The sequence below is a fragment of the Carcharhinus amblyrhynchos genome, chromosome 18, assembly GCF_965287045.1.
Source record: "Carcharhinus amblyrhynchos chromosome 18, sCarAmb.v2.hapA, whole genome shotgun sequence".
NCBI classification, from domain to species: domain Eukaryota; kingdom Metazoa; phylum Chordata; class Chondrichthyes; order Carcharhiniformes; family Carcharhinidae; genus Carcharhinus; species Carcharhinus amblyrhynchos.
In genome coordinates, this window is record NC_137341.1 from 47134801 (window position 1) to 47161206 (window position 26406).

A 26406-nucleotide genomic window follows, 5' to 3' on the forward strand; every position below is an offset into this window, starting at 1 on the left:
AGGAAGGAAAGGAGAGAGTGCAGAATGTAGTGTTACAGTTGTAGCTTAGGGTGTAGAGAAAGATCAACTTAATGTGAGGTAGGTCCATTCAAAAGTCTGGCGGCAACAGGGAAGAAGCTGTTCTTGAGTCGGTTGGGACATGACCTCAGACTTTTGTATCTTTTTCCCGATAGAAGAAGGTGGAAGAGAGAATGTCCGGGGTGTGTGGGGTCCTTGATTATGCTGGCTGCTTTTCCAAGACAGTGAGAAGCGTAGACAGTATTAATGGATAGGAGGCTGGTTTGAGTGATGGACTGGGATACGTTCACAACCCTTTGTAGTCTCTTGCAGTCTTAGACAGAGCAGGAGCCATACCAAGCTGTGATACAAGCGGTGTATCTGTAGAAGGGGGAGGCACGGTGGCACGGTGGTTAGCACTGCTGCTTCACAGCTCCAGGGTGCTGGGTTCGATTCCCGGCGCGGGTCACTGTCTGTATGGAGTTTGCACATTCCCCTCGTGCCTGCATGTGTTTCCTCAGGGTACTCCGGTTTCCTCCCACCGTCCAAAAGTGTGCGGGTTAGGTTGATTGGCTGTGCTAAGAAATTGCCCCTTAGGGTCCAGGGATGTGTAGGTTAGAGGGATTAGTGGGTATAATATGTAGGGATGTGGGAGTAGGGCCTGGGTGGGATTGTGTTCGGTGCAGACTCGATGGGCTGAAGGGCCTCTTTCTGCACTGTAGGGCTCTATGATTCTGTGATCTATAAGTTGGTGAGAGTTGCAGCCAAATTTCCTTCGTCTCCTGAGCATTGTGAGGCAGCAATGCTATCGTGCACTCTCTGCCATTGTGCTGCCACATTGATGGGTCTCATGAGGCCAGGCACTCACTCAACATGTTCACTAATCAGAATGGAAGCAGGGCTGGGAACAGCAATGATATTAGGGAAGCCATGCCTGAAGGTTCTCTCCCATTGATCCCGTGTGTGTGATCTTGTAGTTAGGAGCACAATGTTTCTACACTAGCATTCCCAGGTGATATTGTCACTGGGCCTAGGCTCCGTGTCACCACTCCAAATGCTTCTGGCATTACAGAAAACTCAGTGGACCACCAAGCAGCGAGCTTTTCCTTTATACTGGCAAAGCTATGGCCGCTGCAGTCTTCCGTCCTTCTGGCAACAGCATTGCGAGGAAAACTGGGGCAAATTGAAGTGTAGGCTACAGGTGATCCTTGTCCCAGGAATTTCTCCTCAGAGGGAGGCCTGAGGCACAACATATCACAGCTGAGGCAGAGAGAACTGGATCTGCGAGTACTAAATTTCCTCTCTGTGCCACAACTCACATTCCTGTGTCTTACGTCCTCATGCTCATTTTACAGAGTAAGAGGACCTGTCTTGGTGATTGCAAAACTTGGCAAGAGTGTTATAGGCTAATTAAAAATGCCCACGTTTGCCTTCTGCGTGTCGCGGAATCATAGAATCCCTATAGTGCAGAAGCAGGCCATTCGGCCTATCGAGTCTGCATTGACTCTCTCCAATAGAGCATCTTACTCAGATCCTACTCCTGTGACCCCCATGTATTTACGACACCAATCCCCCTACTCTATAGATCTTGGGACACGTAAGAGACAACTTAGCATGGCCAGTCCGCCTAACCGGCACATCGTTGGGACTGTGGGGGGAAACTGGAGTACCCGCCGAAGTATGGAAGAATGTGGTGGGGGATTTGATTGAGATATACAAAATACTCAACAGGATTGGTGAAGTGAATGTTAACCCAATGTTTCCCCTCCTAGAACAGTATGTTGTTGTTCGGCCATCGTCGTCGATGAGGATCTCGACACCGTTAGTCATTTTGAGGCTGGTTGCGGTGTGTCCGAAGGTGACCGATCAGGGCAATTCGGGCACGGAATGTCCTAGAACATCTTGGACAGATTTGTGTAGTTGTTGCGCTGGTGGCTCTGGATTTGCGCAGCTCGCGCTTAAGTTGTGCTTCAGCAGTGCACCTTGCTCTGTAAGCTTGACAGCCCTTGTGGATGAGTTAGGTAGGGTGGTTTTGTGCCAGTGTAGGACAAGAGGTTCTAGTTGTAGAGTAAGAGGGGGGGGGTTCAAATCAGAGATAAGGAGAAGCGGCTTCTCACAGAGGGTTGTGAATCTCACAGCCTCAGAATGCAGTGGATGCAGAATCAATCAATGGATTTAAGAAAGAGATAGATTAATACTTGATCAAAAGTGGGATAAAGGGCTATGAGGAGAAGGCAGGGAAGTGGAGTTGGGATGAGATGGAGATCAGCCATGGAATGGCGGAGCGTTATCGATGGGCTGAATTGCTGACTCTCGCCCCTAATTCTTGTGTTCCGTCCAAAGGAAACCCACGCAGACATGTGGAGAACGTGCAGTCTCCAGGGGCCGGAATTGAAGCCGGGTCCCTGGTACTGTGAGGAAGCAGTGCCCACGTGCAGGACATGCATGCAAACACTTGTCTTAGCCGGGGGGCAACATACGACAGGGCAGAATCATACTGGCTCCCACTTCCCCAACTCCCGTGGTGTGTTCACGTGAGATAAGGGCTCATCATTGCTTCAGGTTGTCTGTTCCCACTTGCTATAGGCCAAGATGTTGCGACGAATGAAGTAAGCTTGAGGTTCTCCAACTTTAAGAAGCACACAGAATGGGAGACGCACGCTGTAACCTAAAACCCACCTTGTGTGTCAGCCACAGGACACGTGACCTGCTGTTAGCGTGTAGTGGAAAGGTTTGCGTGTGAGCTGTAATAGGAAGTTCTACTGAAAGAGTTGGATTTGATTTATTATTGTCACATGTGTTAGTATACAGCGAAAAGTATTGTTTCTTGCGCGCTATACAGGCAAAGCATTCCATTCATAGAGAAGGAAAGGAGATGTAGTGTTACAGTCATAGCTAGGGTGTAGAGAAAGATCAACTCAGTGTGAGGGAGGTCCATTCGAAAGTCTGATGGCAGCAGGGAAGAAGCTGTTCTTGAGTCGGTTGGTACGTGACCTCAGAAGGATAGAATGTAGAATATAGTGTTGCAGTTGCAGTTAGGGTGACGAGAAAAATCAGTTCACACATGAGCTAAAAATAGTTCTGCACCCACGTACCTCAAAGCCCTTTTTTTGCCTCAGAACTCAAATTGTCCAATAATTCTAACAAAATAACGTAAATATTATAGAAATGTTGTGCTTTAAAAAAAAATCAAACAATCAGATGTCATTTGATTTGACAAAAGGTAGACTGTAAAGATCTTGGAGTTTGTATGTCCCTCCCGTGTCTGCGTGGGTTTCCTCTGGGTTCTCCGGTTTCCTCCAAAGATGAGCGGGTTAGGTGGATTGGCTGTGCCAAATTGCCCCTTAGTGTCCAAAGAAATGTAGTTTAGGGGGATTACTGGGGTGAATGCGTGGCTTTATGGGGATGGGCGGGGGGAGAGTGTGGTAGGCGTAAGTAAGATGCTCTGTCGGAGAGTTGGTGCAGACTCGATGGGCCAAATGGCCTCCTTCTGCATTGTAGGGATTCTATGATTTGATTTTTGAGTTTGTTTATCATTGTCACAAATAGGCTTATGTTAACAGTGCAATGAAGTTATGGTGAAAATCCCCCGGACGCTACGCTCTGGTGCCTGTTTGGGCACACTGAGGGAGAATTTAGCACGGCCAATGCACCTAACCAGCACAACTTTCAGACAGTGGGAGGAAACCTCAGCACCCAGAGGTCAGCCATGATCTTATTGAATGGCAGGGCAGGCTCGAAGGGCTAGATGGCCTACTCCTGCTCCTATTTCTTATGTAAACCCATACAGACACGGGGAGAATGTGCAGACTCGGCACAGACAGTCACCCAAGCTGGGAATCGAACCTGGGTCCCTGACGCTATGAGGCAGCAGTGCTAACCATTGTGCCGCCATGTCTCCCATCTTTGTGTAGATCAGGATTGAGGGGGAAGGGGTGATGGACTGATTGGTGGTGGCTATTGGGATTAGTCCAGTGTTAGTTATACATTCTACACACCTTGTCCATTTATGATGGAAACTTGGAAAACTACGTTCATCCCAATAGACAAAGGGTCATCTGGAAATCAGCTGTTTTCTCTCCTTACAGATGCTGCCAGACCCGCTGAGATTTTCCAGCATTTTCTCTTTTGGTTACAGTCATCCCAATACAGCCCCCTGTGAGTTGCAATATTTTTGGAGAGTTTATTTTATTGAAGGCCTGATGTTTTGGCTTGACTTGCAAAGTACACTGTTTTTGACACTATGAGTGCCATTTGTTTAAGAGAAGAAAAATAGTTATTGGCCGGAATTTTACCACCCTGCCCGTCTCGGGAATCGGAGCGGGTGAGGGAGCGGATCAGGGAAAGGTCCGTTGACCTCGGACAGGATTTTACGGTTTCGGGATGAGCTAGGCCATAAAATCCCACCAGTTCTGTCCGAACACTATGACGTGTGCGCTATAAAGTGAAATGTGCATTGTCGGCAAAGGCAGCACGGTGTCACATTGATTAGCATTCCCTGCTTGGGTCACTCACTATGTGTGTGTGTGTCCTCCCCGTGTCTGTGCGTGTTTGCTCCGGTTTCCTCCCGCAGTCCAAAAGACCCATGGGTCGGCTGAATTGGCTAAATTCTCCCTCAGTGAAGAAGAGAGATGCTTCCCGCTTAGAAAGGATAGAGGGCACAGCCTCAAGATAAGCGGGGGGCAGTTTAGATCAGAGTTGAGGAGGAACTTCTTCACTCAAAGCTGGAATTCTCTGCCCGTTGAAGTGGTGGAGGCTACCTCGCTGAATATATTTAAGACACGGGTAGATAGGTTTTTGATAGACGGGGGAATTAAGGGTTATGGGGAGAGGGCGGGAAAGTGGAACTGATCCACTATCAGATCAGCCATGATCTTATTGAATGGCGGGGCAAGCTCGAAGGGCTACTCCTGCTCCTATTTCTTATGTTCAGTGCACCTGAGCAGGCGCTGGAGTGTGGCGACGAGGGGATTTTCACTTCACTGCAGTGTTAATGGAAGCCTACTTGTGACACCAGTGAGAAAAAACTTTAAGTGCTTTTGTCAAGTTTGTATCTTGGCGGGAAGGACCTATCACCCCCTTCCAAGCACTGTGGTTCCGACACTGTGGTTATGATATGCCTCTTGCAAACATTAACGCTGTTTACAGGATGACCAATTGGAAATTCCCCACCCTTGTCATTAGATAATTGATTCACGAGGATGTTTTAAAGTCGAATTTGGCCGTGCGGTAGTGTCTGCCTTCACCCTAGATGAACTTGGTTGAGCAAGGTCACCTGTCAGAGGATTCTGTTTACCATAAGATGGTTTACCATTGCATGTGGGTTTTTGCTGCAGTGCTGCATAGGTTGTGATGAACCTCCGCAGCCTTTGTGGCGAGCTGCTCGCTGTTTTTAACAAACCAAGGATAAGAAGCTATGAAAATGTACGCCGGTTATTTTCCGTGAAGTTTAATGCAGTGGATTTTCACTCCTGAGGTGGGTAGCTAAGGTCAGGGCATTTCCAGGCTGGCTTCACCTATTTCTGGAGGATGTGGTGCTCTGAAGTGTGATTTTTTTTCCCCCCTCCGTTTGGCGGTTGAGGGCAGGGTGGGTGGTGGCTGTGGTGTGAGTCAGACCTGCTGTTCCTTGATTGGAGGCAGCTACAGGGGCTGCCTCAGTTGTCTAGTACTCCGTCTAGGCTGTTTTCTCAAACGTTATGTCACCCTCCTCACACATCCACCCAGTCTCTGCGCCCATTCATGCCACTACACAAACCTCCATGGCCATAGCCTCTACAACAGATTAATACCAACTTATGACACCTCCCACCCACTACCCTTTGCCTTTGCACTCTCTATGCCAAACATCTACCTTGTGCAGATCTCAGGAGCCATGTTGAGATGAAAGAAAATAATATTCTAAGTATTTATCAAAGCTGTCACTATCAAAATAACCATAGCTATTCATGAAAGTGCCTTCAATGCATTTAAATCCTCTGATGTACCTAATCATGATGTTAGAAACAAACATTTTCAGAAAAGGCCCTTCAGCCCATTGAGTCTGCACCAACAATATCTACCACTAAAGGCAAGTGAATCCCATTTTCCTGCTAAACCTTCCCTCATAGGGTTCAACCTTCGTCCCAGGATTCAGGCAAAAATAGCCCTCTCCGAACTGCTTCTAATGATGCTATATACTTTACTAAGTAAGGAGATTAAAATTGCACTACACTCTAGGTGTCTCTCTGACGCCCTGTAAAACTGCATCATAACTTGTGTTCCATTCCCATTCCCAAGACTACATCCCATTTGTCTTCCTTACCACTTTAGTCAGAAAAGGTTGGTATGCAGGTGCAGCATATACTAGGTTGCCCAGATCCCTCTGCACTGCGGCATTCTACAGTGTCCCTCCACCCAAAAATATATTCTTTGTTCTGCCAAAGTGTGCAAGTTCACACGTTCACACGTTGTAACCCCTCTATCAATTCTTTTGCCCACTCTTTTAGTCTATTCAATAGGATCCGTGGAAAAGCTGCTCGATCTGGGATCTGTCCGTCATTTTTAAAGGTGTTTGGAGTCTCCGCGACTCTACGAAAATGTTCCTGAGGGGCTTCCGATCCTGAGATCTCCTCAATCTTTAAAATAAATATGTTCATTAAGCATTTAAAAAATATGGAACAGCATTTTGATTTTGGCCCTCCTGCTTCCCATTGGGTGAAGCTGCTGATTACATCTGGGAGGTGATGGCCTGGTGGTATTATTGCTAGACCATTGATCCAGAGACTCAGCTAATGTTCTGGGGGACCTGGGTTCGAATCCTGCCATGGCTGATGGTGGAATTTACATGTAATTAAATAAGAAGTCTGGAAATAAGAATCTACTGATGACCATGAAACCATTTGTCGGAAAAACCCGTCTAGTTCACTAATGTCCTTTAAGGAAGGAAATCTACTGTCCTTACCTCATCAGACCTACATGTGACTCCAGAGTCACAGCAATACTGCCATCAGACTTTTGAATGGACCCACCTCGCACTAAGTTGATCTTTCTCTACACCCTGGCTATGACTGTAACACTACATTCTGCACTCTCTCCTTTCCTTCTCTATGAACAGTATGCTTTGTCTGTATAACACGCGAGAAACAGTACTTTTCACTGTATACTAATACACGTGACAATAACAAATCAAAATCAATGTGGTTGACTCTCAACTGCCCTCTGAACAAGGGTGACTAGGGTTGGCCAATAAATGCTGGCCTAATTCCTAGGACCCCCCCATGTCCTACAAATGGATAAGAAAAAGAATATTTGTGATTGGAGATAGGATTTCAAGTTTAACCTGGCAGTTAACCTGGTGATTAACTCAGACTGCTCGGCCCTGGGAAGGCTCCCTGCTAGCCCATTCACAGAGCAGCAAGCTCTTCTGAGATTGCACGAAGCCAGGTCACACACCCCACCGTCAATGGAGCGGCTCAGTATTAAACATCAAAATGAAAATATGCATCTATATCACGGGGATTATTTTGTATTCATATCCCTGAGTGTATTTAGCTACGCGATGAGTATCCTGGAACCCTCAGGGCTGAATGTATTTTGGATTATTTTTGTTTCTCAGACGCCGCATAGAAACCTATATTTAGAGTGGCACGTTGGCACAGTGGTTGGCACTGCTGCCTCACAGCGCCAGGGACCCAGGTTCAGTTCTCGGCTTGTCGGCGCAGAGTCTGTATGTTCTCCTTGTGTCTGCTCCAGTTTCCTCTAACAGTTCAAAAGACGTGCTGGTTAGATGCATTGGCCATGCTAAATTCTCCCTCCATGTACCCGAACAGGCACTGGAGAGTGGCGACTAGGGGATTTTCACAGTAACTTCATTGCAGCATTTTTGTACTTGTGACACTAATAAATAAACTTTAAAACTTTACAGTAGGCACACCTATGCTAGTTATAGCCTAAAGTAAGAAAAGTTAAATGCATCACTGAATAATAAATACAGGGTAGGTGGGGGGGGATTAGCAGGACAAGTGTGTAGGGTAAGGGGGATAGGACCTGGGTAAGATACTCTTTCGCAGAGTTGATGGGCTGATTGGCCTCCAACAGCACTGTAGGATGTGGTTCTGTGATAAACAACTCGCGCGAAAGACTGATGAGAATCAGAAGAAGTGCACTTTTTAGGATGTTTTTGGATTGATGAGTTTTTCAAGTTCATTTGTGGGACATGGGCGTCGCTGGCTGGCCAGCATTTATTACCCGTCCCTAGTTGCCCCACTTAGCGGACAAAGGATACTATATAAAATTCAAGAGTGAGAGACTAGCTGGCTAGCTGGGCTGAGAATTGTCTTAGCTGGAAGTATTTATAAACTGAAACCCTGGCAGGGCATCGATGGGTGGAGTTTTGTAGAAGGTGAAACTGAATCTCTTGCTGTCTGTCATGCGTATAAGGATGATACCAGAACTTGAGAGGTTCTACGCATCAGGAAAGAAATAACAAGACAGCGGATCTTTTCTTTGGAAGAGAGAAGGCTGACCTGAAAGAGGCATAAAAGATTGTGAAAGTGTTCAATAGGTTGGACATGGGCCGTGTGGTGGCACAGTGGTTAGCACTGCAGCTTTACAGCAAGAAATCTCACAATACCAGGCTTATTTGGTAGCACAAGCCACAAGCTTTCAGAGCACTGCTCCTTCATCAGGTGAGTGGGAGTTCTGTTCGCAAACAGGGTATATAAAGACACAAACTCAATTTACAAAATAATGGTTGGAATGCGAGTCTCTACAGGTAATCAAGTCTTAAAGGTGCAGACAGTGTGAGTGGAGAGAGGGTTAAGCACAGGTTAAAGAGATGTGGATTGTCTCCAGACAGGACAGTTGGTGAGATTTTGCAAGCCCAGGCAAGTCGTGGGGGTTACAGATAGTGAGACATGAACCCAAGATCCCGGTTGAGGCCGTCCTCATGTATGCGGAACTTGGCTATCAGTTTCTGATCAGTGATTCTGTGTTGTTGTGTGTCGTGAAGGCCAGCTTGGAGTACACTTACCCAAATGTCAGAGGCTGAATGCCAGTGACCGCTGAAGTGTTCCACAACAGAAAGAGAACAGTCTTGCCTGGTGGTTGTTGAGTGGTGTTCATTCATTTGTTGTCGTACCATCTGCATTGTCTCCCAATGTACCATGCCTCGGACATCCTTTTCTTCAGCGTATCAGGTAGACAATGGTGGTCCAGTTGCAAGAGTATGTACCGTGTACCTGGCGGATGGTGTTCTCACGTGAGATAATGGCATCTGTGTCGATGATCCGGCGTGCCTTGCAGAGGTTGTGTGGTGTCGTGGTCACTGATCTCCTGAAGGCTGGGTAGTTTGCTGCGGACAATGGTCTGTTTGAGATTGTGCGGTTGTTTGAAGGCAAGAACTAGGGGTGTGGGGATGGTCTTGGCGAGATGTTCGTCTTCGCCGATGACATGTTGAAGGAGAAGATGTCGTAGCTTCTCAACTCCAGGGAAGTACTGGACGGCGAAGGGTACTCTGTCACAATGTGACCCAAGATCCCAGTTGAGGCCGTCCTCATGTCGCTTCATAGCGCCAGGGACCCGGGTTCGACTCCCGGCTGGGTGACTGTGCACAGTATGCACGTTCTACCCGTGTCCACGTGGGTTTTCTCCAAGTGTTCCAGTCTCCCCTTCCAGTCCAAAAAAATGTGGTGGTTAGGTGCATCGGCCATGTTAAATTCTCCCTCAATGTACCCGAACAGGCGCCTGAGTGTGCTGACTAGGGGATTTTCACAGTAACTTCATTGCTGTGGCATTGTAAGTCTACTTGTGACACTAATAGATAAACTAAACTTTATTTCCACTCTTGGGAAATCAAAAGCCATTAGGTAGACGCAAATAAATTCGATAGGGAATTTAAGAGGAACTTCCTTCAGCCAGGCAGTGGTTAGAATGTGGAAGTTGTTACTAAATGGAGTAGTTAAAACAAATAATATAGATGTACTTATGTTCTTACGTACTAAAGGGAAGTTAGACAAACAGATGAAGGAGAAAGGACTAGAATGCTATCCAAAGATGTGCAGGTTAGGTGGATTGGCCATGCTAAATTGCCCCTTAGTGTCAGGGGGACTAGCTAGGCAGGGGATAAATGTATGGGGCTATGGGGAGAGGGCCTGGCTGGGATTGTGGTTGGTGCAGACTCGATGGGCCGAATGGCCTCCTCTCTGCATTGTAGGATTCTATGATATGTTAATAATGTTGGATAAAGAGGGTGAGAAGTGTGAAGAGGGATGGTATGAGCAGTATGCCCATGTGGAATTTGACTAAAATAGATATGGAGGTGCGGCTGAAATGTCACAGTTTTCCCTTGGATCACATTGTGCTCATCATCAGCTAGCCTGCACCCAGCCTACAGAAGGTATGGTTTTGATGGACAGAATTACTATATTTGCATATTATATTTGTTTCTTATTGCATGAAAGGGAGACATGGCTCATTCAGACCTCAAATCCCAATAAAGAATGGACAATGTTGCCTCTGCATTAAGTTGAAGGGACTGTTAGTTGGTGAAATACTAGACTGGAGAGAATAGGATGTAGAAGAATTGCACACAGTACGAAGGGTACAAGGCACCATCCCTCAGAAAGGTCACATTGTAATGGAATTGATGGGGAAATTGCCTCCGGGTTTCCTCCGGGTGCTCCGGTTTCCTCCTGCACTCCAAAGATGTGCGGATTAGGTGGATTGGCCATGTTGAATTGCCCCTTAGTTTGTTTGTGTGTGCATACGCGTGCATGTGTGTGTGTGTGTGTATGTGTGTGCGCGCACGTGTGTGTGCACGTGTGTGCGTGCATGTGTGTGCGCATGTGTGTGTGTGTGTACGTGTGTGCGTGCATGTGTGTGCATGTGTGTGTGCGCGCACGTGTGTATGCGCACATATGTGTGTATGTCCATATGTGTATGTGTGCATGTACACCCCTACAATGGAGCACATTCCGGCAGCTCCTGTAGCCAAACTGCTGTCAAATGTCATGCTTTGCACATCCTTCTTCAGCAAGGCTGGGGGGGGGGCGGAAGTAAGAGGGGGACTTATTTGGGTAGGACGGAATCTCCGTATATATGAATCCCACCTAGGCACGGCCATGGAGAGGTCACTCCAGCGCACCCTTTGTCTCGTGAGACAAGGGAAACCAAGGAAGGAATGTTTGTTACAAATACAACATCCATCAGAAATGCAATTATTAGACTTCAGCTTGTCAAGAGTCTAAAAATGAAGAGGAAATGAGAAAGGCAGAACAGATGTCAAAAGTGCGTGAGTGAGTGACAACGATTAGAGGAATTTGAGAGTCAGTAGCTTTTTTTTATTCATTGGTGGAGAAAGAGTGTCGCTGGCTGGGCCAGCATTTATTGCCCTTCCCTAGTTGCCCTTGGAGGGCAGTTGAGCATCAACTACAGTGCTGTGGCTCTGGAGTCACATGTAGGCCAGACCGGGTAAGGGTGGCAGATTTCCTTCCCTGAAGGACGTTGGTGAATCAGATGGGTTTTTCCAACAATGGTTTCACGGTCATCAGTAGATTCTTAATTCCAGATATTATTTGAACATTGAATTCAAATTGCACGATATGCCGTGGTGGGATTTGAACCCTGAGAACATTAGTTGAGTTTCTGGATTAAAAGTCTAGCGATAGAACCACTAGGCCTAGAACCTCTCCTATTTATTGTGCCTTGAGATATTGTGCCACTTAATAGTGCAGGAAATCCAGTATTTGAATTCACCAACCATTGCCTCTTTTTAATTCATCCCCCCCCGCATGTGTCGGCTTCAACATTTTACACAGGACTCAGTTTATTAAACACATTATCGTGACATCTCCGCATGACAAGTGTTGAACTGGTGTTGCTGAACCCTTAAAAAGCACAGCGCTTGTTCCACCTCAAGAGGGTGCACCTCGTCACGGCCATGACTTGTTTGTGTTTATCGGCGGTGAGGTTTTGTTTGCCTGCACTTGATCGGAACAGTGCTCCAGTTCAGTAGGTCTGCATCATGCAAATCAGCAGCAAAATCAGTGTGAACGCTCGTGATTAATCCTTCCCTCTGTGAGCACGCTTCAGTGAAGGTCACAGAACCTCACAGCATAGAAGGACACCATTTGGCCCATCACATCTCTGCTAGCACTTTGAAAGAGCTGTCCAATTTGGTCCCACACACCACCTTTTGCCCCATAACCTGTAAATTGTTTCTCCCCGAGTACCTATCCGCTCGCCTTTTGCACATCATCTGAGTTTAAGAGAGACACCCTCCCTCCACCCACCTTGTGCAGGAAGTGCTCCCCCTACTGTTGCAGCCTTTTGATGAACCCATGCTCTTCTCATTCTGAGGCTAGTATTACCCTGAGGCCTGTGCCCACAACTGCTGTCATCACTCCGGGTCTGGTCTCAGTACTCCAGGTCTAACTAGGGCTTTCTGTGAGCGCTTGTGATGCGATTTACCAACAATGGATATTTGGCAGCCTTTCAGAGTTAACTCAGGAAAACAGAACCACAGTGATATTGGATGAAGTTAACACCCTATCCTTTTCCTGTGCACTCTATAATTGTATGTTTTGTCTGTATAGCATGCAAGAGACAACACTTTTCACTGTATCTCAGTACATGTGACAATAAATCAACTAGGATGGCACGCTGGTTACACTGCTGCCTCACAGCACCAGGGTCCCAGGTTCAATTCTGGCCTTCGGTCATTATCTGTGTGGAGTTTGCATGTTCATAGAAATCATAGAACCCTACAGTGCAGAAAGAGGCCCTTCGGCCCATCAAGTCTGCACCGAACACAATCCCACTCAGGCCCTACCGCCATATCCCTACATATTATACCCACTAATCCCTCTAACCTACACATCCCAGGACACTAAGGGGCAATTTTTTAGCGCGGCCAATCAACCTAACCCGCACATCTTTGGACAGTGGGAGGAAACCGGAGCACCCAGGGGAAACCCACGCAGACACAAGGAGAATGTGCAAAATCCACACAGTCAGTGACCCGAGCCGGGAATCGAACCCAGGACCCTGGAGCTGTGAAGCAGCAGTGCTAACCACTGTGCTACCGTGCCACCCACGTTCTCCCTATATCTGCGTGGGTTTACTCCAAGTACTCCAGTTTCCTCCCACAGTCCAAAGATGTTCAGGTTAGATGGATTGGCCATGCTAAATTGCTCCTTGGTGTCCCAAGATATGTAGGTTAGGTGGTTTGCCATGCTAAATTGCCCTTTAGTGTCCTAAGATGTGTAGATTAGGTGGATTGGCCATGCTAAATTGCCCCTTGCTGTCCCAAGATGTGTAGGTTAGGTGGATTGCCATGCTAAATTGCCCTTTAGTGTCCTAAAATGTGCAGATTAGGTGGATTGGCCATGCTAAATTGGCCCTTGGTGTCCCAAGATGTGTAGGTTAGGTGGATTGGCCATGCTAAATTGCCCTTTAGTGTCCTAAGATGTGCAGATTAGGTGGATTGGCCATGCTAAATTGGCCCTTGGTGTCCCAAGATGTGTAGGTTAGGTGGATTGGCCATGCTAAATTGCCCTTTAGTGTCCTAAGATGTGCATATTAGGTGGATTGGCCATGCTAAATTGGCCCTTGGTGTCCCAAGATGTATAGGTTAGGTGGATTGCCATGCTAAATTGCCCTTTAGTGTCCTAAAATGTGTAGATTAGGTAGATTGGCCATGCTAAATTGCCCCTTGGTGTCCCAAAATGTGCAGGTTAGATGGATTGGCCATGCTAAATGGCCCCTTGGTGTCCTAAGATGTCCAGTTAGGTGGATTAGCCATGCTAAATTGCTCCTTGGTGTCCCAAGATATGTAGGTTAGGTGGATTGGCCATGCTAAATTGCCCCTTGATGTCCCAAGATGTGTAGGTTAGGTGGATTGGCCATGCTAAATTGCCCTTTAGTGTCCTAAGATGTGTAGGTTAGGTGGATTGGCCATGATAAATATATGGGGCTATGGAACTGGGTGGGGAAAGGGCCTGGGCAAGATTCTCAGCCAGTGGGTCAGTGCAGACTTGCTGGGCCGAATGGCCTCCTCTGCATTGTAGAGATTCGATAATCCTATCTATGATGATTGAGCCTGTTTAAACTTGACTTGGGCATGAGTGCTTTGCCTCTGGTTAGTTTCAATTTCACTTTTGCAGAGGGTTTTGTGTTAGCATGCAACGTATTTAAAGAGTCACTTCTTTTGTTGCCAGGTCCCCCTCTGGGAGGCGATTGAGTTCAGTAAATTCGCCTGTGGTCTCGTGATGTGGATGTTTTGTGCCAGGATTTTCAATTTCTTGTTTGTTGTCACCAGACATGAGAAATCAGAGCTGCAGCAAAGAGTTACCGTCACTGAGAGAGCCCAGATACTTGACTCTACCACAAGAGGAACACAGTGCGGCACAGATGGCTCTACCCAACACCTACATTCAGAATGGAGAAGCAACTTGCGGAACAGGTCTCTGTTGGGAACTAAACGAATCGCATTTTGTTATCAGTGGGATGCAGCTGTAGACCGTTTCTTTAAAAGCATTTCTACGTGAGCTAAATCAGACATCTTTTGAGCCAGCTGTCTTTGGTCACATGCTGAAAATAACTAGGTGGAGAAACAGCTTCTCATCGTCAGCTTAGCCACTTTACAGCCTCTTGGGCTCAGTGTTGAGATCAACAGTTTCAGATCAGGAAATCTCTTCCCCCATTTTGATTCTGTATTTTTGGCGCGTAGGCAGAAAGAGCTCCCCCTCGATGTTTAAACTCCCCCCACCACCACCAGGCTGGTTTTAATCTTCTCTTGCCATAGAATCATTGGGCAGGATTTTCTGCCCACGCTCGCTCCAAAACCAGAAAATCCCACCCGAGATCAACGGACTTTTGCATGGGCCGTTCCCTGCCCACTACGATTCCCGTGGTAGATGGGACAGGAAAATTCTGCCCATTACAGCACAGAAAGAGGCCCTTCGGCCCACCATGTCAGCTCTGGCACCTATCCATTCAAATTCCAATTTCCATGATGTCAATGATTACTTGTGACACTATTAAATAAACTTTGAAAACTAGTTCCCCCGAAAGGGAAATGTTCTTTCAGCGTCCATCCTGTCAAGTTCTCTGAAAATCCTGTGAGTTTCGATAAAATCACCTCTCATTCTAAACTCCAATGGGCACAGTTCTAAACTCCAGTGGGCAGAGTTCTAAGCTCCAATGGGCAGAGTTCTCAACTCCAATGGGCAGAGTTCTAAACTCCAATGGGCCGAGTTCTAAACTCCAGTGGGCACAGTTCTAAACTCCAATGGGCACTGTTCTAAACTCCAATGGGCACAGTTCTAAACTCCAGTGGGCACTGTTCTAAACTCCAATGGGCAGAGTTCTAAACTCCAGTGGGCACAGTCCTAAACTCCAGTGGGCACAGTCCTAAACTCCAATGGGCACAGTTCTAAGCTCCAATGGGCAGAGTTCTCAACTCCAATGGGCAGAGTTCTAAACTCCAATGGGCAGAGTTCTAAACTCCAATGGGCAGAGTTCTAAACTCCAGTGGGCACAGTTCTAAACTCCAATGGGCAGAGTTCTAAACTCCAATGGGCAGAGTTCTAAACTCCAGTGGGCACAGTTCTAAGCTCCAATGGGCAGAGTTCTAAACTCCAATGGGCACAGTTCTAAACTCCAGTGGGCCGAGTTCTAAACTCCAATGAGCACAGTTCTAAACTCCAGTGGGCCGAGTTCTAAACTCCAGTGGGCACAGTTCTAAACTCCAATGGGCACTGTTCTAAACTCCAATGGGCACAGTTCTAAACTCCAGTGGGCACAGTTCTAAGCTCCAATGGGCAGAGTTCTAAACTCCAATGGGCACAGTTCTAAACTCCAATGGGCACAGTTCTGAGCTCCAGTGGGTCTGAGACATTTTTGTCATTTAATCCCTTCCACCCTCGACCCTATCCCACACCTTCTCTTTTGTTCTTGCACGTCATGGAAGATTGGGTCCGTACTCTTTGGAGTTCAGAAGAACGAGCGGTGATATAATTGCCATGGGTTTAGACATGGTAAATGTTGGCAGGATCCACTCATGGGAGGGTGTAAGACCAGAAGGCATCGTTGTAGAATAAGGAGGTTTGAGGAAGAATTTTTTTTCTTCTAAGAGTGTCGAACCTTTGGAATTCTTTACCCCATGAAGCTGTGGAGGCCAAATCCTTGAACATTTCTGAGGCTGTGATTGATAGGCTTTTAATCATTCGGGGGTTAAGAGTTATGGAGAGAAGGCGAGAAAGTGGATTTAGTGAGTGTTAAATCAGCTATGATCTTATAAAATGGCAGAGCAGGATCGGAGGGCTGAATGGCCTCCTCCTCTTCCTATCTCTTACGGTCTTCCGTAATATTTCATCCCTATTTCAATACTGAAGAGTCATGTTTGACTTGAAGCATTCAATTTGTTTCTCTCCCCACGGCTGCTACAAGACCTGCTGAGTACGTCCAGCACTTTGTGTTTCAAGTTTCCAGCGTCCACATTATTTTGTCCTTATTTTTGTATTCTTTTTCCTACGCGTTGCAGCTCTGGATGGTGAACTGTACTCAGAGATTTTGGAAGACCTGAGCAAACTGGAAAGAAGTTGTGAACCAGACGTCTGTGGTATCGGTAAGTTTCAATATTTAGACTGACTCTCTTCTTAGCAAACTTTCGAATGGAAATGGGGCGGCACGGTGGCACAGTGGTTAGCACTGCTACCTCACAGTGCCAGGAACCCGGGTTCAATTTGCTTTGATTTATTATTGCCACATGTATTAGTACACAGTGAAAAGTGTTGTTTCTTGCGCTACACAGACATTGACTATACTGTACTGAGTATACTGTATAGAGAAGGAAAGGAGAGCGCGCAGATAGTGTTATAGTCATAGCTGTCATTCCGGCCTTGGGTCACTGTCTGTGCGGAGTCTGCACAGTCTCCCCGTGTCTGCGCGGGTTTCCTCCAGGTGCTCCGGTTTCCTCCCACACTCCAAAGATGGTTAGGTTTATTGGCCATGCTAAATTGCCCCATGGTGTCAGGCAGATTGGCGGGGTAGATATTTGGGATTACGGGGGTAGGGCCTGGGTGGAACTGTTGTCAATGCAGGCCTGATGGGCCTGATCCTCTGCACTGTAGGGATTTTGTGAGCAAAAGTAAATATGAACTTTAGACTAGATGAGTTAATTGGTCTCCAATCTAAACAATATGCCTTGTCTTTATTGTGCAGAGGGAATTTTGAAGTATTTGCAGGATCCACGGCCACTAAATACAGTAGAATTGGAACAATATTTTGGTAAGTCTTTTTTGAACAGTTCCTACAAAGTTCTGACTTTAAGATCTTCAAACGTTGAATATAATCTGTCGATTGTCAAAACCTTTTTTAAAAAATCTGCTACGGAATGTGGGCAAGAGCAATACTTGTTGCCCATCCCCAGTTACCCTTGAACTGAGTGGCTTGTGAGACCATGTCAGAGGGCAGTTGAAAGTCAACCGCGTCGCTGTGGGTCTGGAGTCACGTGTCGACCAGACCCCAGTCAGGACGAGAGACCCAGCAAAACATTCCCCCACAGGAAGGAAGGGATCATTTGGAAAGGAACTAACTCACACTTCTCCCTCGTGCTTCTCAGTGTCAAATTACTGGGACAGCAATAAGAAATAGGAACAGGAGCTGCCTGTTTGACCCCTCGAGCCTGCTCCCTCCTTCAATAGCTGTTAGATCAGCTGTGATCTTATTCAATGACAGAGCAGGCTCGAAGAGCTGACTGGCCTCCTCCTCTTCCGATCTCCTACGGCATTCTTCACGTCCACATTCCAGCCCTTTCCCCGTAATCCCCAATTCCCTTACTCATCAATAATCTATACACACGGACTCTGCCCCCACAGATCTCAGAGGCAAAGACTCACAGCCCTCTGAGAGAAGAGATTCCTCCTCGTTTCAATCTTAAATTGGCACTCCTTTACTCTGAGACTGTGCCTCTGGTCCGAGACTCTCCCATGAGAGGAAACATCTCCTCAGCATTTACCCTGTCCAGCCCCTTCAGAATTCTACGGGTGATGGAAAGGAATGGGATTATTCAATTTCTCGAGGCAGAAGTGGGATTAAAACATTCAAGCAACAAAAATGACCTTGATGAAAATATTAAAGGTACTGCATGCTGAAGTAGTCCCTCAGCACTGACCCTCTGATAGTGCGGCACTCCCTCAGCACTGACCCTCTGACAGTGCGGCACTCCCTCAGCACTGACCCTCTGACAGTGCGGCACTCCCTCAGCACTGACCCTCTGACAGTGCGGCACTCCCTCAGCACTGATCCTCTGACAGTGCGGCACTCCCTCAGCACTGACCCTCTGACAGTGCGGCACTCCCTCAGCACTGATCCTCTGACAGTGCGGCACTCCCTCAGCACTGATCCTCTGATAGTGCGGCACTCCCTCAGCACTGATCCTCTGACAGTGCGGCACTCCCTCAGCACTGAACCTCTGATAGTGCGGCACTCCCTCAGCACTGATCCTCTGATAGTGCGGCACTCCCTCAGCACTGACCCTCTGACAGTGCGGCACTCCCTCAGCACTGACCCTCTGACAGTGCGGCACTCCCTCAGCACTGACCCTCTGACAGTGAGGCACTCCCTCAGTACTAACCCTCTGACAGTGCGGCACTCCCTCAGCACTGACCCTCTGACAGTGCTGCACTCCCTCAGCACTGACCCTCTGACAGTGCGGCACTCCCTCAGCACTGACCCTCTGACAGTGCGGCACTCCCTCAGCACTGAACCTCTGATAGTGCGGCACTCCCTCAGCACTGATCCTCTGATAGTGCGGCACTCCCTCAGCACTGAACCTCTGACAGTGCGGCACTCCCTCAGCACTGAACCTCTGACAGTGCGGCACTCCCTCAGCACTGAACCTCTGACAGTGCGGCACTCCGTCAGCACTGAACCTCTGACAGTGCGGCACTCCTTCAGCACTGACCCTCTGACAGTGTGGCACTCCCTCAGCACTGACCCTCTGACAGTGCGGCACTCCCTCAGCACTGACCCTCTGACAGTGCGGCACTCCCTCAGCACTGACCCTCTGACAGTGCGGCACTCCCTCAACACTGATCCTCTGACAGTGCGGCACTCCCTCAGCACTGAACCTCTGACAGTGCGGCACTCCCTCAGCACTGACCCTCTGACAGTGCGGCACCCCCTCAGCACTGACCCTCTGACACTGCGGCACTCCCTCAGCACTGACCCTCTGACAGTGCGGCACTCCCTCAGCACTGATCCTCTGACAGTGCGGCACTCCCTCAGCACTGAACCTCTGACAGTGCGGCACTCCCTCAGCACTGACCCTCTGACAGTGCGGCACCCCCTCAGCACTGACCCTCTGACACTGCGGCACTCCCTCAGCACTGACCCTCTGACAGTGCGGCACTCCCTCAGCACTGATCCTCTGACAGTGCGGCACTCCCTCAGCACTGAACCTCTGACAGTGCGGCACTCCCTCAGCACTGACCCTCTGACAGTGCGGCACTCCCTCAGCACTGAACCTCTGACAGTGCTGCACTCCCTCAGCACTGACCCTCCGACACTGCCAGCATCACGGTGACACAGTAGTTAGCGCTGCTGCCTCACAGCGCTAAGGTCCCAGGTTCCACTCCTGGCTTGGGTCGCTCTCTGTGTGGAGTTTGCACGTTCTCCCCGTATCTGCGTGGGTTTCCTCCCACAGTCCAAAGATGTGCAGGTTAGACAAATTGGCCATGCTAAATTGAACACTAGTGTCGGGTTACATGTATGATGTTGTTGGGGTAGGGCCTGGGTAGTATCATTGCTGGTGCAGGCTCGATGGGCCGAATGGCCTCCTTCTGTACTGTAGGGGTTCTGTGGAACCTGTGTCACCGTTGATAACATTAAATGGCACTATGGGCTGAATTTCCTCCTAACGTTCACCAATGTTCAGGCCTGGCAGTGAGACAAGCCCCGAGGAAGTTCCCCCCGCCTTGCTGTCAGGACTTCTCCCTGGGCTTTGGAGAGCTAAATGTTGATAAGTTTCTGATCCTCGTTTCTTGTGCCTTTTATAGATGAGGAAATGTTGCTTGAAACACAGGAAGTCACAGCCCCGAACACCCCATTAAATAAAGCTTTTTGTAAGTTTCTTTCTCAGTAAAGAGTGTATACGGGCATTTGTTAGAACACACAGTCTGCTCGATTGCAGGGTCGTCCTCAGTGAGACACTGTAAGCAGTACTGAGGGAATGCCACACTGTCAGAGGGTCAGTACTGAGGGAGTGCCGCACTGTCAGAGGGTCAGTGCTGAGGGAGTGCCACACTGTCAGAGGGTCAGTACTGAGGGAGTGCCGCACTGTCAGAGGGTCAGTGCTGAGGGAGTGCCGCACTATCAGAGGATCAGTGCTGAGGGAGTGCCGCACTATCAGAGGATCAGTGCTGAGGGAGTGCCGCACTGTCAGAGGATCAGTGCTGAGGGAGTGCCGCACTGTCAGAGGATCAGTGCTGAGGGAGTGCCGCACTATCAGAGGTTCAGTGCTGAGGGAGTGCCGCACTGTCAGAGGATCAGTGCTGAGGGAGTGCCGCACTGTCAGAGGGTCAGTGCTGAGGGAGTGCCGCACTATCAGAGGATCAGTGCTGAGGGAGTGCCGCACTGTCAGAGGGTCAGTGCTGAGGGAGTGCTGCACTGTCAGAGGGTCAGTGCTGAGGGAGTGCCGCACTGTCAGAGGGTCAGTGCTGAGGGAGTGCCGCACTGTCAGAGGGTCAGTGCTGAGGGAGTGCCACACTGTCAGAGGGTCAGTGCTGAGGGAGTGCCGCACTGTCAGAGGGTCAGTGCTGAGGGAGTGCAGCACTGTCAGAGGGTCAGTGCTGAGAGAGTGCCGCACTGTCAGAGGGTCAGTGCTGAGGGAGTGCCGCACTGTCAGAGGGTCAGTGCTGAGGGAGTGCAGCACTGTCAGAGGGTCAGTGCTGAGGGAGCGCCGCACTGTCAGAGGGTCAGTGCTGAGGGAGCGCCGCACTGTCAGAGGGTCAGTGCTGAGGGAGCGCCGCACTGTCAGAGGGTCAGTGCTGAGGGAGTGCCGCACTGTCAGAGGGTCAGTGCTGAGGGAGTGCTGCACTGTCAGAGGGTCAGTGCTGAGGGAGTGCTGCACTGTCAGAGGGTCAGTGCTGAGGGAGTGCCGCACTATCAGAGGGTCAGTGCTGAGGGAGTGCCGCACTGTCAGAGGGTCAGTGCTGAGGGAGTGCAGCACTGTCAGAGGGTCAGTGCTGAGGGAGTGCCGCACTGTCAGAGGGTCAGTGCTCAGGGAGTGCAGCACTGTCAGAGGGTCAGTGCTGAGAGAGTGCCGCACTGTCAGAGGGTCAGTGCTGAGGGAGTGCCGCACTGTCAGAGGGTCAGTGCTGAGGGAGTGCAGCACTGTCAGAGGTTCAGTGCTGAGGGAGTGCCGCACTGTCAGAGGGTCAGTGCTGAGGGAGTGCCGCACTGTCAGAGGGTCAGTGCTGAGGGAGTGCCGCACTTTCAGAGGGTCAGTGCTGAGGGAGTGCAGCACTGTCAGAGGGTCAGTGCTGAGGGAGTGCCGCACTGTCAGAGGGTCAGTACTGAGGGAGTGCCGCACTGTCAGAGGGTCAGTACTGAGGGAGCACCGCACTGTCGGGGGATCAGTACTGAGGGAGTGCCGCACTGTCAGAGGGTCAGTGCTGAGGGAGTGCAGCACTGTCAGAGGGTCAGTGCTGAGGGAGTGCTGCACTGTCAGAGGGTCAGTACTGAAGGAGTGCCGCACTGTCAGAGGGTCAGTACTGAGGGAGCGCCGCACTGTCAGAGGGTCAGTGCTGAGGGAGTGCTGCACTGTCAGAGGGTCAGTGCTGAGGGAGTGCTGCACTGTCAGAGGGTCAGTGCTGAGGGAGTGCTGCACTGTCAGAGGGTCAGTGCTGAGAGAGTGCCGCACTGTCAGAAGGTCAGTGCTGAGGGAGTGCTGCACTGTCAGAGGGTCAGTGCTGAGGGAGTGCTGCACTGTCAGAGGGTCAGTGCTGAGGGAGTGCTGCACTGTCAGAGGGTCAGTACTGAGGGAGCGCCGCACTGTCAGAGGGTCAGTGCTGAGGGAGCGCCGCACTGTCAGAGGGTCAGTGCTGAGGGAGAGCCGCACTGTCAGAGGGTCAGTACTGAGGGAGTGCTGCACTGTCGGGGGATCAGTACTGAGGGAGTGCCGCACTGTCGGAGGGTCAGTACTGAGGGAGTGCTGCAGTGTTGGAGGATCAGTACTGAGTGAGCACCGCACTGTCGGGGGATCAGTACTGAGGGAGTGTCGGAGGATCAGTACTAAGGGAGTGCCGCACTGTCAGGGATACAACAGAGGAGCATTCTGTAGATGAATGGGCAAGGGGAGAGGTTTGGGTGGACAGCACTCAGTGCGAGCTAGGAAATGGGCGGCAAGGTTTTGGAAACGACTTCAAGTGAATGGAGGGGGGAATGTAGACAACAGTTCGAATCATTCCCATTTGGGTCAAGTGGCTGATTTCCCCGGCTGAACACTCTATGTAAATTCATTCATTTATCCAAACATTAGGTGCTGCCATATAGGCCTGTGCGATATTTGAGTCCCTACAGTGCAGAAGGGGCTGATTCAGGTCTTCGAGTCTGCACCAACCACAATCCCACCCTGTAACCCCAGCTAGTTACCTTGCTAATTTCTCTGACACTAAGGGGTAATTTAGCCTGGCCAATCAATCTAAGCTGCACAACTTTGGAGTGTGGGGGGAAACCGGAGCACCCGGAGGAAACCCACACAGACACGGGGAGAATGTGCAAACTCCACACGGACGGTGATCCAAAGCGGGAAATTGAACCCGGGTCCCTGGTGATGTGAGGCAGCAGTGCTAACCACTGTGCCACCGTGACCCCTTCTTGTACCTTTTACGTGGTTCTGGGGAATAGAGGGAGGTTGAGTAGTTTGGGGCCTGTATTCATTGGAGTTTAGAAGAAAGAGAGGTGATCTTATTGAGACGTACAGGATTCTCAGGGGCCTGACAGAGTCGATGCTGTGAAGTTGCTTCCCCTTGTGGGAGAGTCTAAGACCAGAGGGCGTAATCTCAGAGAAAGGGGGTCAACCATTTAAGGCAGAGATGAGGAGGAATTTCGTCTCTCAAGGAGTAGTAAATCTGTGGAATTGTTTACCGCAGAGAGCTGTAGAGACTGGCGTTGTCAGGTATGTTCAAGGCTGAGCGAGAGAGATTTTTATTCAGTAGGGGGAATCAAGGGCTATGGGGAAAAAGGCAGGAAAGTAGAGCTAAGATTATCACATCAGGTCAGATGGGATGGCATGGTAGCACAGCGGTTAGCACTGCTACCTCACCGCACCGGGGGCTGGGTTCGATTCCCGGCTTGGGTCACCGTCTGTGTGGAGTTTACAAGTTCTCCCGGTGTCTGTGTGGGTTTCCTCCGGATACTCCGGTTTCCTCCAAAAATGTGTGGGTTAGGTGCATTGGCCCATGCTAAATTACCCTTAGTGTCCCAAGGTTAGAGGGATTACAGGGATAGGGCCTGGGTGGAATTGTTGTCGGTACAAACTCGATGGGCCGAGTGGCCCCCTTCTGCACTGTAGGGACGCTATGATCAGTCATGATCTCATTGAATGGTGAAGCAGATTGAATGGGCCTATTTTTTAATGGTCTCTCATGTGCTTAACTAGATTCCCTTGAAGTGCATCCATACTATTCACCAAGTACTTCACATGGTAGCAAGTTCCACACTCTGGGTAGAGTAGTTTCTATTCTATACTCCATTAATCTTGCTCGTGACCATGTGATACGCGTCGTCCCTGGTTTTGAACTCCCACGAGCCGTGGGCATGAACGATAATCGAATGTGATTGGTGAGGCTGAGAACAGAAATAGATAACTTTCCATTTGTTATAGTGAAACTGTGTGTGATTTAACCTTTCAGCCTCGGCCTACAGCGTGTGCTCCGCAGCCGATGAACCCACTGGGCAGAATTTCATTGCGCCACCTGACACCAAAGCGAGAAACAGAAAAAGAGGTGAGTTAGTCACCCGGCACTGTCTGCTTTTAGCGCTGTGACATTGGTGTCAGGAGAGGGGGGGTGCATTCTGAGTAATGGAAAGAAGCTGCTGAGAATAGGGGGACATTGGGACCCAAAATAAACTTTACCCATACATATTTCAACACTCGTGAAAAGGAAAACTGTCTGATGATATCAGAAGCAAAAGCACAATTTGTGGTTTGTGTCCTTCCTCTTTTTATTCCTCAGGTTCAAATTTTTTGCTTCACTTTGTTTATTTTTACATTGTTCACACTCAGTTGGAGCACTGGTTTACCCAGCTCTCTGACAATATAGTTCCGGATTCTGCCGCTTTGGGATGTTCGTGTAGCTGCCCGATTTCTCTCTGTCCTCGGGAGCAGTTTGCTGTCCAGTTCTTTGATTGTCACACCCTGAATCTGCCAATGAGATTCGTACATAGTTACCACAGGCTGGTAGTCGAACCAAACCGGATAAGCACATGAGGGGGGAAAGGGTGGAGGGTGAATAAAATAGATAGTTAACTGGAGGGTCGAGGGGGTTCACGTAGTGTGTGAACACTGGAATTGTGTGTTTATGTGAGTGTGAGAGTGTGAGTTTGTGTCATAGAAGTTTGCAGCATGCAAACAGGCCATTCTGCCCAACTTGTCCATTTTTTTTAAGTTAATCCCAATTGTCCACATTTGGCCCATATCTCTCTATACCCATCTTATCCATGTAACTATCTAAATGCTTTCTAAAAGACAAGGTTGTACCTCTACCACTACCTCTGGCAGCTTGTTCTAGACACTCACCACCCTCGGTGAGAAAAAATTGCTCCTCTGGGCACTTTTGTATCTCTCCCCTCTCACCATAAATCTATGCCCTCTAGTTTTAGACTCCCCTACCTTTGAGAAAAGATTTTGACTATCTAGCTGATCTATGCCCCTCATTATTTTATAGACCTTTATAAGATCACCCCTCAGCCTCCCACGCTCCAGAGAAAAATGTCCCAGTCTATCCAGCCTCTCCTTATAACTCAAACCATCAAGTCCTGGTAGCATCCTAGTAAATCTTTTCTGCAGTCTTTCTAGTTTAATAATATCCTTTCTATGATAGGGTGACCAGAATAGCACACAGTATTCCAGTTGTGACCTTACCAATATCTTGTACAACTTCAACAAGACGTCCCAACTCTTGTATTCGATGTTCTGACCAATGAAACCAAGCATGCTGAATGCCTCCTTCATCACTCTGTCCACCTGTGACTCCGCTTTCAAGGAGCAATGAACATGTATCCCTGGATCTCTTTGTTCTGTAACTCTCCCCAGTGCCCTACGTGTGTTTGTGCGTATGTATGCGTGTGAGTCTGTGTCTGAGTGCATGTTACTGGAGAAAGGTTGTCTGTGAGGGCTAAGAGATGGAAGGTTAAATGTAGTAGGTTTATGTATAGTGTGAACACTGGCATTGTGTGTGTGTGTGTGTGTGTGTGTGTGTGTGAGTGTGCGTGTGAGTGTGCGTGTGAGTGTGTGTGAGTGTGCGTGTGAGTGTGCGTGTGAGTACGTATTACTGGAGAAAGATTGTCTGTGAGGGCTAAGAGATGAAAGGTTAAATGTAGTAGGTTCATGTATAGTGTGAACACTGGCATTGTGTGTGCATGTGCGTGTGTGTGTGTGAATGTGTGTATGTGTGTGTGTTACTGGAGAAAGATTGTCTGTGAGGGCTAAAAGAAAAAGGTTAAAGGTGTTAGGTTGAAGCATTTGTGATGAGAGGTTATGGTGAGTTTCACTTACAAATAAGTTGGTTCAAAAATTTGCATCGTGAGATAAGTGGGACACCCGGTTTTTTCACTATTGAACTTCAAAAGGGAGTTCAGAGATGACAAGGAATGTTTGCATCTTACAGAGGCTTCAGGACTAAATGGAGGGAATATTTTTACATTTCATTAGCCCAAAGGTAGAGACAAAATAGAAAACAGGAAAGTTTTTTATGTTTGGAGAAGTTGAGTTCAGAGAGGTGTGTGAGGACAATGGAACCTGAGATAAAAGGGGAAGAGATGTTTAAGAGAAAGGATGGTTAACTGAGGGGCAGAGGCCTGAAGACCACTTTCTTCCTCTGTGAGCTGCTGAGAAGATGTGGAAATTTTGAATTAGAGGCAGCCACTCAGCGTTAAGCCAGGAGGGCAACGGTCTTTGAAAAGGTTTGTTTCTGAAGCTCATTTTGGAATTCCATGTCAGAGAGGAAGTTTCTGAGAAGTCGTGCGGTACACCTTTAGTAAAATGAGAACAATTCCCTGACGTGGGTGATATTATTGGATTTTCATGGCTAAAAATCTATAAGTGCGTTGTTGCCAAAAGGGCATTAATTTGGGTACTTTTGGCAACGCAAGTTTTTTGGGGGATTGTCCTGCAAGAGTGGATAGCTCTAATCTAGTGTCCTG

The 26406-nt window shown here is 48.6% G+C and overlaps 1 protein-coding gene across 1 annotated transcript in view; it reads left to right on the plus strand.

Moving 5' to 3' along the window:
- ciita (class II, major histocompatibility complex, transactivator) overlaps window positions 1-26406 on the plus strand; it is a 78808-nt gene that overhangs the window by 12685 nt on the left and 39717 nt on the right. The window contains exons 2-6 of the mRNA XM_080206190.1: window positions 14294-14437; window positions 16520-16603; window positions 17200-17265; window positions 20037-20102; window positions 23895-23987. Coding sequence (XP_080062316.1) covers window positions 14294-14437; window positions 16520-16603; window positions 17200-17265; window positions 20037-20102; window positions 23895-23987 — 453 coding nt within the window. The remainder of the gene's footprint in view (window positions 1-14293; window positions 14438-16519; window positions 16604-17199; window positions 17266-20036; window positions 20103-23894; window positions 23988-26406) is intronic.